At 34.8% G+C, this 17,911-nt stretch overlaps 1 protein-coding gene and 1 non-coding gene across 2 annotated transcripts; both read right to left on the bottom strand.

The window, feature by feature from the left end:
* Positions 1–1,884: 1,884 nt before the first annotated feature.
* TRNAA-AGC (transfer RNA alanine (anticodon AGC)) lies at positions 1,885–1,957 on the bottom strand. The gene has a single exon. It is a non-coding gene; the product is annotated as a tRNA-Ala (tRNA).
* A 1,060-nt stretch (positions 1,958–3,017) lies between these two features.
* LOC105054983 (conserved oligomeric Golgi complex subunit 7) lies at positions 3,018–12,501 on the bottom strand. Its single transcript, XM_010936661.4, has 10 exons — positions 12,090–12,501; positions 10,881–10,970; positions 10,642–10,761; positions 10,432–10,533; positions 10,056–10,303; positions 7,863–8,008; positions 7,049–7,247; positions 6,268–6,937; positions 3,880–4,212; positions 3,018–3,465 (listed from the first exon to the last, which is right to left on the bottom strand). Exons 1-10 carry the CDS (start codon positions 12,375–12,377, stop codon positions 3,187–3,189), a joined length of 2,475 nt encoding a protein of 824 aa, XP_010934963.1. The 5' UTR covers positions 12,378–12,501; the 3' UTR covers positions 3,018–3,186.
* Between the last annotated feature and the right edge of the window lie 5,410 nt (positions 12,502–17,911).

Consider the following 17,911-nt stretch of genomic DNA (forward strand, 5'->3'; position numbering starts at 1 on the left):
ATAAAATTATAATTTTTTTCTTATTTTTTTCTTTTTTTATTTTTTTAAAATTTTTAAGGTATTTTTTGTGATATTTTTTTAACAAAATTAATTTTAAAAGGGGATTGTAATTTGAAATGATGATTTTTATTTGAATTAAAATTAAAATTTTTATTTTCTTAAAATTTAGAATTATAATTTTTATTTTTTTTCAATTCAATTCTTTTCCCTTTTTTTATGATGTTTTTTATTTTTTTTACATCAATTTTTTTCAGATATTTTTTAAAAAAAATAATTTAAAATGGGGATAGTAATTTGAAATGATATTTTTTATTTGAATTAAAGTTAAAATTTTTATTTTTTTTTTAAATTTTAATTTATAATTTTTATTTTTTTTCCCATTTTTTTCATATTTTTTCACTTTTTTATGGTATTTTTTATTTTTTTATTTTTTGAATTCACATTAAAATTTTAATTTCTTTTATAATTTAAAATTATAATTATAATTTTCTTTCATTTTTACTTTTTTTTTTCTGTTTTTATGGCATTTTTTGTTTAGATAGTTTTTTCCTATGTTTGAAATATTTTTTAAAAAAATTAATTTGAAATTGGGAAAGTAATTTGAAATGATATTTTTTATTTGAATTAAAATTTAAAATTTTATTTTTTTAATTTAAAATTATAATTTTTATTTTTTTATAATTTTTATTTTTTTTATGGTATTTTTTATTTCTTTAATTTTTAAGATATTTTTTTAAGATATATATTTTTTAAATTAATTAATTTGAAATGGGAAAAGTAATTTGAAATGATGTTTTTTATTTAAATTAAAATTAAAACTTTTATTTTTTTAAATTTAAAATGATAATTTTTATTTTTTTTCATTTCTTTCTTATTTTTCCTTTTTATTTTATTTTTTATTTTTTTAATTTAAAAAAAATTGGGATATTTTTTGAAAAAATTAATTTTAAATGAGAAAAATAATTTGAAATGATATTTTTTATTTGAATTAAAATTAAAATTTTTATTTTTTAAATTTTAAAATTATAATTTTTATTTTTTTCTCATTTCTTTCTTATTTTTATGATATTTTTTAAAAAAATTAATTTGAAAAGGGGATTGTAATTTGAAATGATGATTTTTATTTGAATTAAAATTATAATTTTTATTTTTTTAAAATTTAGAACTATAATTTTTATTTTTTTTAAATTTTTTTATGGTATTTTTTATTTTTTTTACATCAATTTTTTTTTAGATATTTTTTTAAAAAGATAATTTGAAATGGGGATACTAATTTGAAATGATGATTTTTATTTTAATCAAAATTAAAATTTTATTTTTTAAAAAATTTAAAATTATAATTTTTATTTTTTTAATTTTTTTTAATTTTTAATTTTTTATTTTTTTTTATTGAAAAAAAATTAAAATCGTCAAATCAAATGATATTTTTTAAAATGTCATTTGAAATGGCAATTTCAATTTTTTTCCGTCTACATGAAGAATGGGTGGAATAGGATGGTGACGTGGCCATCATAAAATGTCATTTTGAATAACGTTTTATACTGTTTATATTATTTTGATAAATAAGTTAAAAATTAAATTATTTTTATAAATATTTTTTTTTAAAATTAATTAGATAAAGCACTCAGGATAGGAAGGAAATAAAGAATGGTAGATTTTTTTGAGCTCTATAATCTACCAGTGCAAAATTCTTGAGCAATGGGCAAAGAGTTATCAGTCAAATCTCACAGCACCATATTTTGTTATATAAAAAGAAACAACAAAATAAAGAACGGTTAAGAGCCTTCTTTATCAAAAAAAAAAAAAAGAATGATTGATGTTTTAGGCTCTATGCTTCAACAGCCTGAGGATGGAGACACGAAAACCAAACCCCTAAAAAAAGAATGGAGATGCGGGGTATCGATCCCCGTACCTCTCGCATGCTAAGCGAGCGCTCTACCATCTGAGCTACATCCCCAGGGTGTGAACGGCAGCAAACATTTTATATTTTAGTATATAAATAATGCAAATAAAGAAGCATTACAAGGCCCATACGTGGCTCTTTTGCTGCCCCTTCTATTGCCATTGTACAAATCATCAACTCAAGGACCAATAAGAAGGTCGGCTATGTTATTCTTCTTGTAAAATTTTCGTGTTAGAAAAGCATTTCTCAATATGTTCACAAGTTTAATGCCATTTAGACGAGAACAATGAACCATCTCCTCTTATAAAAACGTACAATTTAAAGGGCAACACGCAGAATGAACCGCACCTTTCCCTGATTAACATACAAGCCCCACATGAATCAGACATGAAACCCATTAGACGAGGGTGGAGTATGGCTGCTGTTTTTCACAATCAGCTTTTGCTGTTAGAGGCCATTACGTGCCAATGTTTCTCAAGTTTTTAACTTCATAATCACTGTTGAAATTACTTTAGAAGTGCAGCACTTTCAAGCAGCAGTCATTATTTGTGGTTAACACATAAGAAGTTAATCGCAAGAGTTTAAACTTGTTCCCTTAGATCTTGATCAAGACTTTCAGGTTGATTGGACCGTTGTGCAGGAGATTTTCTCTTTTCACTTCTTATACATACCTGTGTTAACATTAATCATGAGAGAATGCATGCATGCGATTACAGAAGCTCCAATAATTTCTGATCCCTTAGGATGACGGTCTCGTGTGATGCAGTTTCTTTTTTACTTTTCTCGCCTCATACGGAAGCAAGCATGTGCAAGGGCAAAGAAAATGCATTGAGATTTACAAAGACAGCAATTATTAATAAAGAAAAAAAGCAATCAGCAATCACTAATTTTAACAACTCATTTGCCTTTCTATGAGATAGCAAGGGAAATAAGCTCTCACTTTCCAAGAGGAAGCTGCAAATTTATCTCTTGCGGTAGCAGCAGCAACCCTAGGCTTATTCAGCAGTTCACACTTTCACTTCATTGCTAATATCAACCTTTAGTTTAAATTTGCACTGAACAAATAGGAGTCGAGCGAGAAAGGAAAATTTATAAGTAATTTAAACTTCTCTCATAGCCAAAAATGAAAATATATTGGTATGTCCTTGGAAAATCTGGTTGTCCTAGGTGAAAAGCGTGAAATGCAGTGAACATTTACGGAGCACATTCTTTCAGGAACGAAGAACCATTTAGATGACAGAAAAAATAACAAAAGCTGAAATAACACAAATTATCCCCTTCTTTTATTGATCTAAAGCAATGCGGCGAATCTTGCACACAAGATGGGCAGTTGGGAGGTCAAGCTGGTTTCCATCTGATTTGAGGAGATCACGAATCTGATCTCTTGGAGTTGAGAGGCAGGTGTGAAACGTTGTCAAGAATGGAGGGATGGGCATTGAGAGTGCCGAGAGCACATTACTCAAATATTCTATATCAGCTGAGAGCTGTTGTGCACCTCGGTCAGTGATATACTGAATTCCCCGTAGCTGCTCCATGAAAAGAGCAGTAGCACCCTCAGCTACCTACATATCATAGAAAGAAGGAAAAAATGAAAACTATATACAACACGCAGCAGCAGCAACAATAATAATGTATATTAGTGAACTGGGTGATAGAGGTGCTTGCTCAAACAATATAGCCAAATACTAAATGTGGCATATGATTTTACCAATCTAAACAAAGTCATGCTATGGACTTAACAGAAAATAGAAAACAAATCAAAGAAAAAGCAACATATGGGGGAAAAAAATAATTCTATAAATCAATATTCCAAGAATATCCATTGCTACCAATGGTGCATATATTTCAAATTCCTAAATCAATGTTCCAAGAATATCCATTTCTAGCAATGGCACATATATTTCAAATGCCAAAACCAAATTCACTGAAAAGAATGTTACCAAGAACCATAGGTTGATTTTTTTTTTTTTAATTACCTTAAACATCCATTCACTAGCAAAAAACTGGGCCTCTTCAGTGCCAGCCTCACTGCTAGAAATGCCCTCAGCCAATGGCTCCAGTTGTTGGGGTAAAGTAAGAAGATATTCCCCAATGCTGGTCACATAAGCTTGTGGGTAGGCACTAAAACTTGGGAGGGGAAGAGCACTTGGTTCCTCCACAGAAGACCAAATTGGCATCCGAGATACATCATTCAAACGTTGTCGTACTTTTGATATAAGAACGTCATAAACAAGCTCATTTACTGTGTCTGAAAATGCTGCCACTCTTTGTGATGCAAGAGGAAGCGCATGGAACCGTGGATCTTTTGACTGCAGAAAAGTGAAGGAAAATTACTATTGAAGAATAGCCTAAAAAGAATTGTTCGTATTGCATTTCTTTTTTAAGTAATTAAGGAACAAAATGTCAGCTCAAAAGGACAATGCAGGGATATGGGTAGACATGGGCAGGTCTTTTGTTTGCACATAACAACAGGATTATAAGAAAGAGAAACACACAAATGACAGATAGAAGTAAAAGAGACAACATACAGGTAAAGACGGTTCTTTCATGTTGCAAGCTAAATAATGTCGTTAGAAGAAATATGTGTTCAGTGTATGGTTCTGTGTGATGTGGTAGCAGATAAAAAAAGAGTCATCTAATACAGCAATTTCAACTTTTATACTGTCCAGACTCTACAATTCATATTGCTGATATTAAATGCCTTAAACATGTTTCTTAAACATGCCATAACCACCTGGCTCTTCCAGTCTTGGGTGCAACTGCAGTCGCAGAATTATATGCTTTGCTCAGAAAGAGATGCACCTTCCTTTACGTCTGTTAATATGAAAAGATTACCTCCATGCAGCAGAATAAGTTTTTTGCTGATAAATCATGTCAAGAAACATGGCCAGGCTTAGGATGTGCTTTGCAATATGAATTAGTGGACTGTAATCTGTTTTAGATGCTAGAACTTTCTCATGTATTGGGTAGATTATACTATACAGATTTTGTATTTAATGATGCTTAACTCCAAAAATAGTGCATTACAATATATTCCATAGTATCATGTCTAGCCAACCAAATGGATCCCTAAGGGATGCAACGGTAACCCATTATGCCATACCTAGATAGCATACCAAGGCAATAGCTCTCAAACAATAACATGGCAAGCTGCACTCCACAGTACCGAAGGGATAGGAGGGACAGCAATAGAAGTAAAGATTGGAGATCCCATTAGCCCTAAAGAAACAAGACATGTAACCACCTTCTACATTAACTATTGTATACCATATATGGAGGTTGGAGGATCATGTTTCTTGATGCAAAATTTTAAGGAGGCTTACAATGCCCCATCATCCAAGGACACCACAATTTTCTGTCTGACTTCATGACCTGAAATGCTATGCATATCTAGGTTAGTGGAGCACCCATATGCCAGATGGCTTGAAGAAGATGATGAAGAAGGAGGAGGAGGAGGAGCTAAAATCTCTCCTTCAATTAAACCCCTTTTTCAATTAAAGAAAAAGTGACTTGAATAGATGTTGCTGCAACAAGAAAGAGCTAAAATCCCTTCTTCAATTTGGGAAGAAAAAAAAAAAGAAGTGACTTGAATAGATGCTGTGGCAACCCAGTGTTGGATGCTGAGACTGGCCTGACATGATACGTGCCAGAAGAAGTCCCTTTTTCCCTTTTCTTTTAACAAAAAAGGTGACTTGAATATATGCTGTGGCAACAAGAAAGAGCTAAAATCCCTTCTTCAATTAAACCCTTTTTTCAAAGGGAATGACTTGAATAAAGAAGAAGAAGAAGAAGAAGAAGAAGAAAGAACTCAAAATCCCTTTTTCCTTTTTTTTAATACAAAAAAGTGACTTGAATAGATCCTGTGACAACAAGAAAGAGCTAAAATCCCATCTTCAATTAAACCCTTTTTTCAAAGGAATGACTTGAATAGATGCTGTAGCAACAAGAAAGAGCTAAAATTCCTTCTTCACTTTTTTAAAAAAAAAAGTAACTTCAATAGCTGCTGTGGCAACCCAGTGTTGGATGCTGAGACTGGACTGACATGATATGTGCCAGCATCCCTTTTTCAGTTTGAAAAAAGAAAAAAAAAAAAAAGTGGCCTCAGTAGATGCTGTCGCAACCCAGTGTTGATTGCTAAGACTGGCCTGACATGATATGCGCCAGCGGGGTTAGACCAGCATGGACCAATACTTGAAACCAGGATTTTATGTCAACAGCAGGTGGCAACATTAAAATTGTTTTTTGGATGTTGTTTTTAGTAAAATTGACAGCTGAATTGCAGGAGAAAGTAGATAAAAGCTTCCATTTGACGGCGAAACCCAGAACATGAATAGCAAATATTGTCAGAGAAAAGTAATTTATACCTGCTCTAAGAGATTAAAAAGCTTCCTAGCTTTCTCAGGAGCATCAGTAAGACGCAAAGCTGCCACATCTAGTGCTGCCCTTCCTGGAAGAGTGGCTTCGCCACTCTCATCATCAGCAACTGCACGGGATTGGTCCAAATTTGAGCCAAACACCGAAAGAGATAAACTCGTCCCAATTCTAGCCAGGGTAGCCCTTAAAGAAGCTTCAAAAACTGATGCTCTGCTGGTTAGGCAATCTGCAACAGTAAGAATTTGCAAAGCACCTTGGACAATAGACCACTCCTCCTCTTCAGAAACCATATCCACTATGCGTGCTCCTTCTCTTTTGTCCAATCCTGCATCCTTCTTAGGACCATCACCTTGTATGGTATTATCCACTCCGCATACAGATCTAAGTGACTTCAGGGTATCTTGCAGATTCGAAATGTACTGTAGCATGATCTCATCAAGGGCCACTATAAGTTCATCAGCTTCAGAACCACCAGTAAAACTAATGCATCTTTCAACAGCTGCTTCAAGGAACACCATGACTTGGGGGATAGATTCCTCCATCCTCCGAACAGTTTCACTGAGTTCTATACCCTGTGCACCCACACCACGGGCGACAGCTCCACGGATATCTATCCCTGTGATCTCAGAAGAAAGGATAGCACGCTCCATCTGACCATACCTAGACAACCACCAAGTTTGTACTGGTAAGTTATTATCCAGTAGTTATTGATTGATTACATAGCTTTATACCAATAAACCAAGGCACCACAGTAAAGCTTAAAGTATGCACCTCGACTTAAATGTTTCAAAAGGAGAATAGACAGCCTTTAGTGTACTCAGTAGAACTTGAATATCAGTATCCGAAAATAAGTGTTGAATATTCCTTGCAAAAGAGACGGTCACGTTATGCAGCTCAATTAGTGTCTCAAGATGCTTGTTTTGTATCCTAGTACCCTTTGGTATGTCTCCAGACAAAATGTCCATTATGCCTGCATTTGTAGATAAAATAACAAGTTGATAGCATAAATTAAAACAGGAAAAAAAAAGTCGGTATATCAAGGTCAGTGTCAGTATGTAGATTGACAAGGGCAAAAAAAGACAAAGGGTTCCGAGATACACAGATTCCAGAGATGGAATTTGTGCATGGAATTACTATGCAACTAGCCTCCGTCTCTAGGTGAAGCACCACCAGCCACCAGATTAAACTGCATTATGCATCATCAATATACATAGGTCGAACCTCCTAGCAGCATTATGGTTATCCTTTTTTTCTTCTCTCTCAATAAATAATTTTTTAAAAATAAAAGAGAATGCAATATTAGGTTCAACTTGTCAGTTCAATTTGGCACTTGACACTCTAACTGTCCATGAGAGTAAATCATGTTTTATAAATGAAAAGAATCTAACATGGGATAAGAATCTCGGTGGAAAAGAACAAAAAATAACAGAAGTGGTCAGGCTAATCTATATATGAACCATGAACAGGGGAATGAATTAGAAACATATGGAATAAGAAAAGGTACTGCCAGCAACTAAACAAAGAACCCAAGCAGAGGTGGTCTAAGACTATCATTGTTAGAAAAAATGAACTTTGATAATGTAACCTTTTGTCAATGTTTTGGTTTCAGGAACAACATCTCCAGTTGCAAGATTGACACGAGAAACAAAACTGGCACCCAATTCAGACATAGTGTCAATCAGTAGTTTTGGAACAAGAGACTTGTAATCATCAGGTAAAGCATTCATGCACCTGCAAGTATAATCTCAGTTAGAGCATAGCATTAACAGCAGCAGGTGAGGATTATTTTGTGTTTAAGCATACTTTGAGATGGGAGGAAGAAAAAACTACAGATGAGTTCCTTGTCATAAAATTGTGTGTGCGTTCATGATGTCAGAAATTGAATAACTTTATTTTGTGTGTGTAGGTGTGTTTGTGACTCTAGCAGTAGCAGCAGAAACAATTATCAAAACATCCAAGATAAAATCTTGACCTGTAAAAAATATACCTTGAGTTAATCATGTACAATAGAAATGTTTAAAAAAAAAAATGGATAAAATCTTCTGCAGCACAACAAGATAATGAACTAACAGTCATTTATAGCCAAATAAAAAAGAATTCCATGTCGCTTTAGAACTTAGTTGGAAGAAACTTCTATTAGTGTGTCATATCTGCTTTGAAATCTCTCAGGAAACTTGCTCCCTCACCCAATTCCTAATTGCCACTTCTTCTTCTTCTTCTTTTTTGGAGGGGGGGGGAGAGAGAGAGAGAGAGAGATCGCCATCCCCACTCCCATAACCGCTCCTGCTATAGGTAAGATTTAGAATGCATGTATGACTTGCTATTGGTAACTAAGATTTATAATACATGTAACATAAAGAGCATCTTTATTGTTGTCAAGAAAAAGGAAAGATAGGTCTGATAATATGGATGATACTTACGTTGGGCAGGGCTTGACATGGAATATTGTATGCTTACTATATGAAGCCATACGAACCTAGCATTACAGTGCCAACCTTTCTGGCTGGCATGGACAGCAACATATTCTGCCAATGCCTTAGTGGCACTGGCACACACCTGTCAAGTGCACGTGTGCCATGTTTTCCGGGCATGACATGGCAAGGCACGCTCCTGTGCAATTTGAAGTCGGCATGACAAAGGTACATGACATTTAAGATCTTAATACCAACACTTTGCATGATTTGGCATGAATAGGTATGCAATCGCAGTACCTATACTCCATGCTCCTACGAAAGGGAATTTTCATGTTAGAGTGCCCATACTACTGTCATGGTTCTTTCAAGTTAATATCATAACATTTTAAAAGGTACCTATTTTGCCAATAATCATAGTTTGACCTTGTTTATTTGACCACAATTTTGATCCATGAAAATATCTACAATAAGTTTATCATCTATTGACTTTATTAAGGTTTTCTCCCAAAAATGACTTTATTGAGGACGACCTCTTTCTTTGCATCATTAATGCTGCTACGAAGAATTCTTACATGACAGAAAACAAACCAAGCAGTAAGAAGCTAATGCCACAGAACAAAAGATATACGAACTAGGATGCTTTTTAAACTTGAATCCAACTCTTCTGCAAGATCTCGATGTCCAGATCTTGTTAGTACTGCTATCACATACAAGCTCACATGCTCATTCTTTAAAAAGAAAAAAGAAAAAAGAAAAACATTGTGGTTTGAAATGTAATGGCATGTCTCCTTTGTTACCATGCTTCTTGATGCACGTCAAATTTTGGTCTATTTGGTTGTACCTTTTCTCCATTTATGAAATAATATGAGTGCTCGCCTTTGATTATCGATCAACCGCAATTGATTGAAACAAAGCCTAACAGAAGCTATAATACCAAACTGATGTAGGACAGTTAAAGAAACCTCTTTACTGATTTTTTGATTTAGTAAACGATGTCATTAACTAAACAATCTTGGTTTGGCAGTCAAAAAATCGACTGAATTTTAAGAGAGCAATCCCAGTCTTTATCTATTTTAGTTCAGACATCAGAAATCACTGATGTGGACAATCAGAAAAAGAACACCCAAAAGATATGTTAATTTTTGTTGTTCCTTGAAGTTCACAACATTAATTCCAAAGAAGTTTAGCTAACCAAAAAAATCAGTTAAATTACCTCCTAGAACTGGGTTTAGCCATGCATAGTGAATAACATGCATATCACTTGAAATTGTTGGCACATGACATTTTTTTACATATACTAAATTCCAAAAACAAATACTGCAATTTCACAAAGTAAAAGAGTAAAAGGAAAATAAATAACATACCACTTCCATTCTTGTTCAAGGTAAAGTAGAACCTCATCATAGAAACTCGGTAACCAGCTAGAGAAAGAAACAGAGGTTGAGTTATCACCATGTCTTTCCATCTCAAGCTTGCTAGTTCGCCGTCTTGAGTCAAAGTCTTCCCAAAGTATCTTTAAAGGTTTGATGTGCATTTTTGTATACTGCAGCTCTAATGATTTGAACCTCCCAATACGAATAAGTATTCGCCGTAAATCTTGAACATCATCAACCTTGATATAATAGTGCAAAGAGCAGCTAAATACGAGCCATGATGCTATGGAAGCAAGAATAAACAAATGTTCTAGAGAAATCAAGCAGTTCAAGCACATAAAATTGATTTAAGAATGAATATAAAAACCTTTCGATTTGAAAGAGCATCTGACAGACGAGGTTGGACCATTTCTTCCAGCCTGTCTTCTAATACTTCGAGCTGCTTTCTCACATTAGCAAATTCTGCAACCTGCGAGCACAGTTTTTTTTCCCCCCAAACAAACATAATTTGACGAAGAAATACCTTCAGTTTAACAGTAGCATAGAATATGCAAAAGGGAAAAGGACAGTTACCTACCTCTCCAACAGCTGATAAGCAATGCCTCATGTTGGCCAAGGTTTCTGCTGCCCGTGGAAGATCTCCACTTGCAAAAACATCCTCGACACTTGCACTCAACTGAGTCAAGCCTGCTGCATCCTGTATTTCCACAAGAAAGTTAGAAAAAAAAAATGCTAATTAACAACTCTGTACTGATGGCATTTGAATAGCTGATTTGGTAATTCTTCTGGCACACCAAGTAACCAAATAGCTCATACCTGCAACGTCTCATATGCTGCTTCCATTCGCTGTTTGACAGTGTCAATTTTAGCAAGAGCAGCTATAGATTCTGCAGATGTGCCCTCAGCCTGCCAATCAAAGTCCGCTTAAACAATGATCAAACTTTGCAGAGATAGTCCTCTAGTTATCAACAAACCAACCTCCCCCCTCCAACTGAAAACAAATATTAAAATTAAAAAAAAAAAAAAAGAACTCCACCACAAGTTATATATAAAATTGTAGCCAGATCAAGTTGAATTCCTGGAACCCAGTAAATTTAGATATAACCTATTAAGATATAAATTGAAGATTTTAGTTAAAGATTTACATGAGAGCACATATATCTGCCTTCACTAAATTAGTTTAACAAACTCATAACATGAATTCTAATGAAAGCTGCTACAGATTCAGCAACTGTTTCCCTGGCCTGCCAGTAGATTCCTTTTAAGCTCTAACTGGACTCTGACCAGATTCCATATACTAGCATATGTAGAATTTATATTTCCATGAAAGAACACACAAATTATTGGAACCATTGAAGCTGACAACTTAACATTTTAACAAAAAATTAGTATTTCTGCTTCAGAGAGTCAGTTCTAACAATACCACCTATATATCCAGCTAATATGCCCATGGTCTACCATTAAAACTCATTTACACTACAATCTAGCTCTCCCAAATGTAAATTTTTGAGTCAACATATCAGCATACAGTAGAGATAGTTAAGACAAAATAAGACTAATTTAAAAAAAATCAAAAAAACACTACTTAAATCCGAAATTATCAAAGGAAAAAAATTGAACCTAACACAAATAACTGAAATTTAATCAAATTATGAATCCTAACAAAGCTATCAAAATCAGCTTTTGACCAAGGAATTGCATTCTCCACTTCACGGCATCCATTTTGGCGAGGCAGCAGCTATAGATCGATTGGCATTTATACTAAAAAACTGAACTTTCCCAATAAAATACTCGCAAACATATATGGGCGCTCAGTAATCTAGAGATAAATCGAACCAAGTAAGAACAGAATCGACGCCAAACTCATCAAAAAGTCAAATTTCCAAAATACCCGCACAAATTGACCGGATTTCTTTGGGTTTGAGAAACTTAATTGAAATCTGAAATTCAGCTACCAATTTTTAAGATTTACAGACTACAGAATTGGTTGTATTCGGTTAGAACAGCAAGAAAGGAAGGAGGGACCTTCTTGAGCTTAAGGAGGATGGAGGAGATGATGGAGCGGAGGGCGAGGGCGTCGTCGCGGAGGCGGACGACGTCACGGCAGGCGAGGGGGACGCGGCGGAGGGCGTCGGCGCTCTCGCGCTCGAGGGCGTCGGCGATCTTCTCGGAGGCGGCGCGGAGGTTCTCCTCGAGATCGGAGAGGAAGCGATCGAGAGGATCCTGGGGGTGCCGCGACTCCAGCGCCGCGTTGATCCATCGCTTCGGATCAAACCCCTCCTCCGAGAACTCCCCCAGATCCACCACCACCATGGCTCTCCCTCCCTCGACTACTCTTCTTTAACCGAAAGAAAGCTGCCAACTTCCTCCACCCGTCCCCTCGTAAACCCCCAGGGTGGGCGCAAAGGGTGGACGCAAACGGATGGATCCGGCCGCATAGCCAGCGTCATCCAAAGACGGCAAAAAACGTACAGTCTCTTGGTTGAAAATAGTCTCAAACCGGCTACAGGTCGTTCCACTAAAAAATACTGATACCAGTTACATTAATTCTATTATTTCTATACAATAGCACCATTTAATTTTTTTAAATAATATTTAATAATCCAAATGAAAGCATCATTATAATCTAAGATCATCGATGATCCGAATCTTATAATGATTTGATCTCCATAGTCCAACGATTAAAATATATTTAGCAGAATATGATTCAGTGATTAAAGATTTTCAAATATCTATGAATAACTTGTTTGGTACGAGAATTCAAAATTATTGGTCATATAATATCAAAACTAACGATGATGAGGAGAAGTAGATTGAGGACCCTCACATAGGTTCCCTTAGAATGCTGAATGCCATCAACAGTCAAGTAGAGGAGCAGTCCAAACTATCCAAGCCACAGCAGCAACAGTTGAAGCAACAGCAGCTGTTGAAGCCGCACGTGAAGTTACCCACCTTGGGTTGAAGCTAGAGAGGGACTCCAACAGGATGAAGGCAGTGAACTTGAAAGCATAGCCCATTGTTGGACTTGCAAGGGGTGTGTCTATTCTGGTCGGAACTTAGAGTGGAAAGACCAATTTCATAGCCATACCCCTAGGATGACTTCCAAGTCATCCTAGGCATGGATTTTCTTCAGGCTGCCAAGGTGGTGCCCATGCCATTTTTAGATGCCTTGTGCGTGATGGGAGATGAGTCTCCCTGTGTTGTCCCTGTGGCTTGGCAAACTCAAGAAGGGATGCACCAAATCTCTTCTCTTCAACTAAAGAGGGGAATAAGGAGGGGGGAACTAACATATGTGGCTATCTTGAAATTGAAAATGAAACCAAAGAACATGGGTTCCTTCCCTCCTAGGGTCTTGAAAGTCCTGCACGAGTTTAAGGATGTGATGCCTCCTGAGTTGCCTAACACTTTATTTGAATTGAGGGATTCAGAGGGAAAGGAAAGGGAGGGATTCCCTTTTCCTTGTTTGGATATTAATTTTTAAAGGAGGGAGAGAGAAAGAGAGGGATACCTTTCTCCCTCCCTTTCCCTCCATTAAACTAGTTTTCTAATTTTTTCAATTTAAGGGAATCGGGAGGGAAAGGAACATGTGACAAATTAAAAGATAAAAATACCATAGATCTTAAAATAAAATTAGGGTACAATGGGCTTTTAATCTTCTTTCCTTTTCCTTATGAGGGCTATCCAAACAAAGATGATGTTCCCCCTCCCTTTCCTCCCCTTTCCTTCCTTTCCCTTATGAGGGCTAATCCAAACAATATGTAAGACTTTGCCGCTCAGATGGATGGTGGACCATAAGATCGAGCTAAAGCCAAGGGCAAAAAGCCCTACTCGTCCTCCCTATCGCATGGCCCCATCGGAGCTTGCCGACCTCCGGAAACAACTTGATGAGTTGCTAAAGGGAGGGTAGGAATGTATCCTACCAGGTGTAACTTCTCACATGACTCAAAGTACATCCAGTATTCCATGAAAATTGCCTCAAGCCATACTATGCCGACCAAGTAGATCCCATAAGGAACATGTCAAGCCATCCAATCCTTACTTCTACATCCTTGGAGAGACGAGTTGATAGCATTCTGGTAGATAGAGTTCAAGTCCTACCCAATGGTGCAAAATAGAACTAGCACTTCATGAAGTGGAAAGGACTTCCAGAGTTAGAAGTAAGCTGGGAATCATGAGGGCTCGCTGCGGCACAAGGAGGATTGGATCCAAGCATACAACATCGACGAGGACATCGACTTGATCAAGTGTAGGAGTCTATTAGGGCTATTTTGCCTTACACTTTGTTTGGCAATGGCCTTTGATACAGTTTTGTATATATTTTGTAATTAGAAAGCACGAGCAACTATCACTGGGCCATTTTTTCTTGTTTTGGGGTGGATTTTGGGATGTTTTTTTTATGTCGGGGCTTCCAATAGTGGGCCATAAAAATGCAATGCTACTTGATACTTTGGAAGCCCCTGGGTGGGATTTGGGTAGATGCCCTATTTATATAGTATTGAGAGGGTGGGTGAGAATAATCTAGTGGATCGATTTTCTTGGAGATTCTTGCGGTATCTATTATTGCTTCTCCTGCCTCCTGAGCCCCTAATTATAGTCTGAGTAGCGATTGCATGGGCTTGTAATCTTTTAATTTTATTAATGAAAGTATTAGTTTTACAGTTTCATATTTGAGTGTATTGCATTGCCTTTTCTTATATCTTTTATATGCTTTACCTTAGTGCGCGTTCGCTGGCTCCTTTGTACAGGTGACATCGGGACGCCGCATGGATTTGATCTACCCATAGGCTGAATCCGTGATAAAGTAGTATTTGATATGAGAATTTAAGATTATTGATCATATAATACCAAAACTATCCATGATATATTTTATAAAAATATATTTATTAATCATATAAAATATATTATAATAAAATATTAATATATTAATAATTAATATATTTTATAAAATATATATTTATTAATTCTATAAAATATTAATTAATATTATAAAATTAATATTTTTATTTATACTTATAATATATATTATTTATTAATATGAATAAAATAAGATGAATAAAAATATATTAAATACTTTTATTATATAGATATAAAGTATGATAAGATATTTCTACTTCAATTTAAAATTATTATTGAACCATAATGTGACAATAATATGATTAATAATATATTATAATATATATTATATTATATTATGTCATAAATATAATATAATATCATATATATAATATTTATATAACATATTAATGGTATATTGATATACCTTTTTTTGGCTAAATTAAGAGATATTTTTGTTCTTTAATTTTAGCTTAAGATTATTACTTGTGGATGATATTAGATTTCCGACCTCACGAATATCCCATCATTGGGTTAGATGATGATTTGAGAAGTGAGGATGATTTGAGATCACTACCATATAAGATTATTATGGTATAATTAAATATGATAATCTCATCATCTTCACCTACATCACTCTTAATTTTAGATGGATCATCATATACTAAAGATCCTCATATAATACAATATACAAAGGAATATACCAAGAGAAAGATATTATATTGCAAAAGCCATATGTTAACTATTTCACAATTACATTACCATAACTACTTCAACTACTGAAATCTTGACAGCGAGGCTCATGATAAGCAAATAATGAACTTAAGAGATAATTTTGTTCTTTAATTTTAGCTTAAGGTTATTACTTGTGGATGATATTAGATTTCCGACCTCACGAATATCCCATCATTGGGTTAGATGATAATTTGAGAAGTGAGGATGATTTGAGATCACTACCATATAAGATTATTATGGTGCAATCAAATATGATAATCTCATCATTTTCACCTACATCACTCTTAATTTTAGATGGATCATCATATACTAAAGACTCTCGTATAATACAATATGCAAAGGAATATACCAAGAGAAAGATATTATATTGCAAAAGCCATATGTTAACTATTTCACAATTACATTATCATAACTACTTCAACTACTGAAATCTTGACAGAGAGGCTCATGATAAGCAAATAATGAACTTGTTGCAGCCAATTCTCTAAAGCACCTGATGCTAGTGAAGAGCTATCTACAAAAAAAAAGTTCATTGATCAAAATTGTGTTCGACAGAGATCCTCCGATACCTAAGTCAATGGAGAGTAGACCAACAGTAAGTTGAATATAGAAAGTAGTGGAATGTTTGTCCAGAAGTATTTTATCCCCTGCCTGTTCCCTTACTTCCTCTTTATAGGTAATTCAAGTGTAATCGTCGAGCATGTGGTTTTATTTTTTATAGCACTAAGGGGTAGTTACCCCGATTATCGGATCATAATCATGAAGTTAATTTATATCCACTAACGATCGTAGCATGTAGTTATTTTCCATGATTGTAGTATCGTGATTATATATTTGATAGTCGGTCGTTTGACAGTTGGCAGTCGGTTGTTTGACAGTTGGCCCTTATGATGCTGGTTTGGTCATGAAGATGGTCAGTCGGTCATGACATGAAAATGGTCAGTCGGTTATGCTATGAAGATGGTCAGTCGGCCATGACATGAAGATGGTCAGTCGGTCATGATATGAAGATGGTCGGTCGGCCATGATATGAAGATGGTCGGTCGGTCATGACATGAAGATGGTCGGTTGGTCATGAAGATGTTGCTTCAGCTATGATGACTCAAGTTGAGCCATGATGACTCTGTTTTAGTCAGATAACTTTGGTTCGGTGATAATGATTCTATTTCGGCTAGATGACTCTAATGAGAGCTGAATTTTGAAAATTTTTTTCCTTCCACAACCTCTCCTTTTAGGATATCTTGGCTCTTCTTATATAGGTATGAAACAGAAGATCGTTCTCGAATATAGAAGCCGACATAGAATCGGAAGGAGCAAATCTGATTGTCCCAACAAAACTATTTCACATATTGTGTAAAAATAGAATAAGTTAGTCTCTCTCTAGATACAAAGGGTTTACATCTTCTTCAACTTTTCTCTAAAGTCTAAAATGAAAATATCCAATTCAAATTATATGCAGCCAATGTGGTATGATTGAAAAGTAAGCTCGGCTGAAATGTGGGACTATGATGCAAGACAATATTTTTTGAACTCAAATACTTATCAATTATAAGTATCAAAGTTTAGCCATCATTTATTCAGATTTTTATTTTAATTATAGAGTGCAAAGAAACCTTAATAAATATACCAACTTGTGTTTGTCAGTTTCAAAGAAGATATGCATACTTAGTACAACAAAGTTAGGTAATTCCCACATACAAAAGATCGTCAAGATGAAACGGACATTGAAGACAACTCATGGGATCATTGCCCTCTCATTCTTTCACGTCTTACTACTGATACTCAATGTAGTCGTGTACTAAAACTTTTTGACATCACTAGTTTTTTCGTTTTTGGTAAGATGACATCACTAGTTTTTATGACTTGATGTTATGCTTTTGAATTCAAACTCAAATTCACGCTTGAACTAAGCTTGATTTAAAAGTGAATTGATTTCAACTCAAATTATGATTATCAAGTTGATTACTTAGGCTTATTTTTGCTTGATTTAAAGTTAAATTTAGAGTGAGCTTGAAATATTGATAAACAAGTCAATCTTAATCTTAGAGTTTATAATTAATATCAAATTAAAATTGATCAGGCCAAAATTTGACCAAGATTGGCTCAATTAGGACAGACTGATTAAAATTTTTAGAACCATCATATCATAACTCAAATTCTCAATTTTTTTTTTAAGGTCCACTCTTTTGTGGGTCAATATTATGAAAAAGTTGATCAAATTTCTCATTATCAATTTACGTATATTCTTACATTTTTCAAGATGAATAAATTATTTTTTC

This window comes from Elaeis guineensis, chromosome 12 (assembly GCF_000442705.2).
Source record: "Elaeis guineensis isolate ETL-2024a chromosome 12, EG11, whole genome shotgun sequence".
Classification (NCBI taxonomy): Eukaryota; Viridiplantae; Streptophyta; class Magnoliopsida; order Arecales; family Arecaceae; genus Elaeis; species Elaeis guineensis.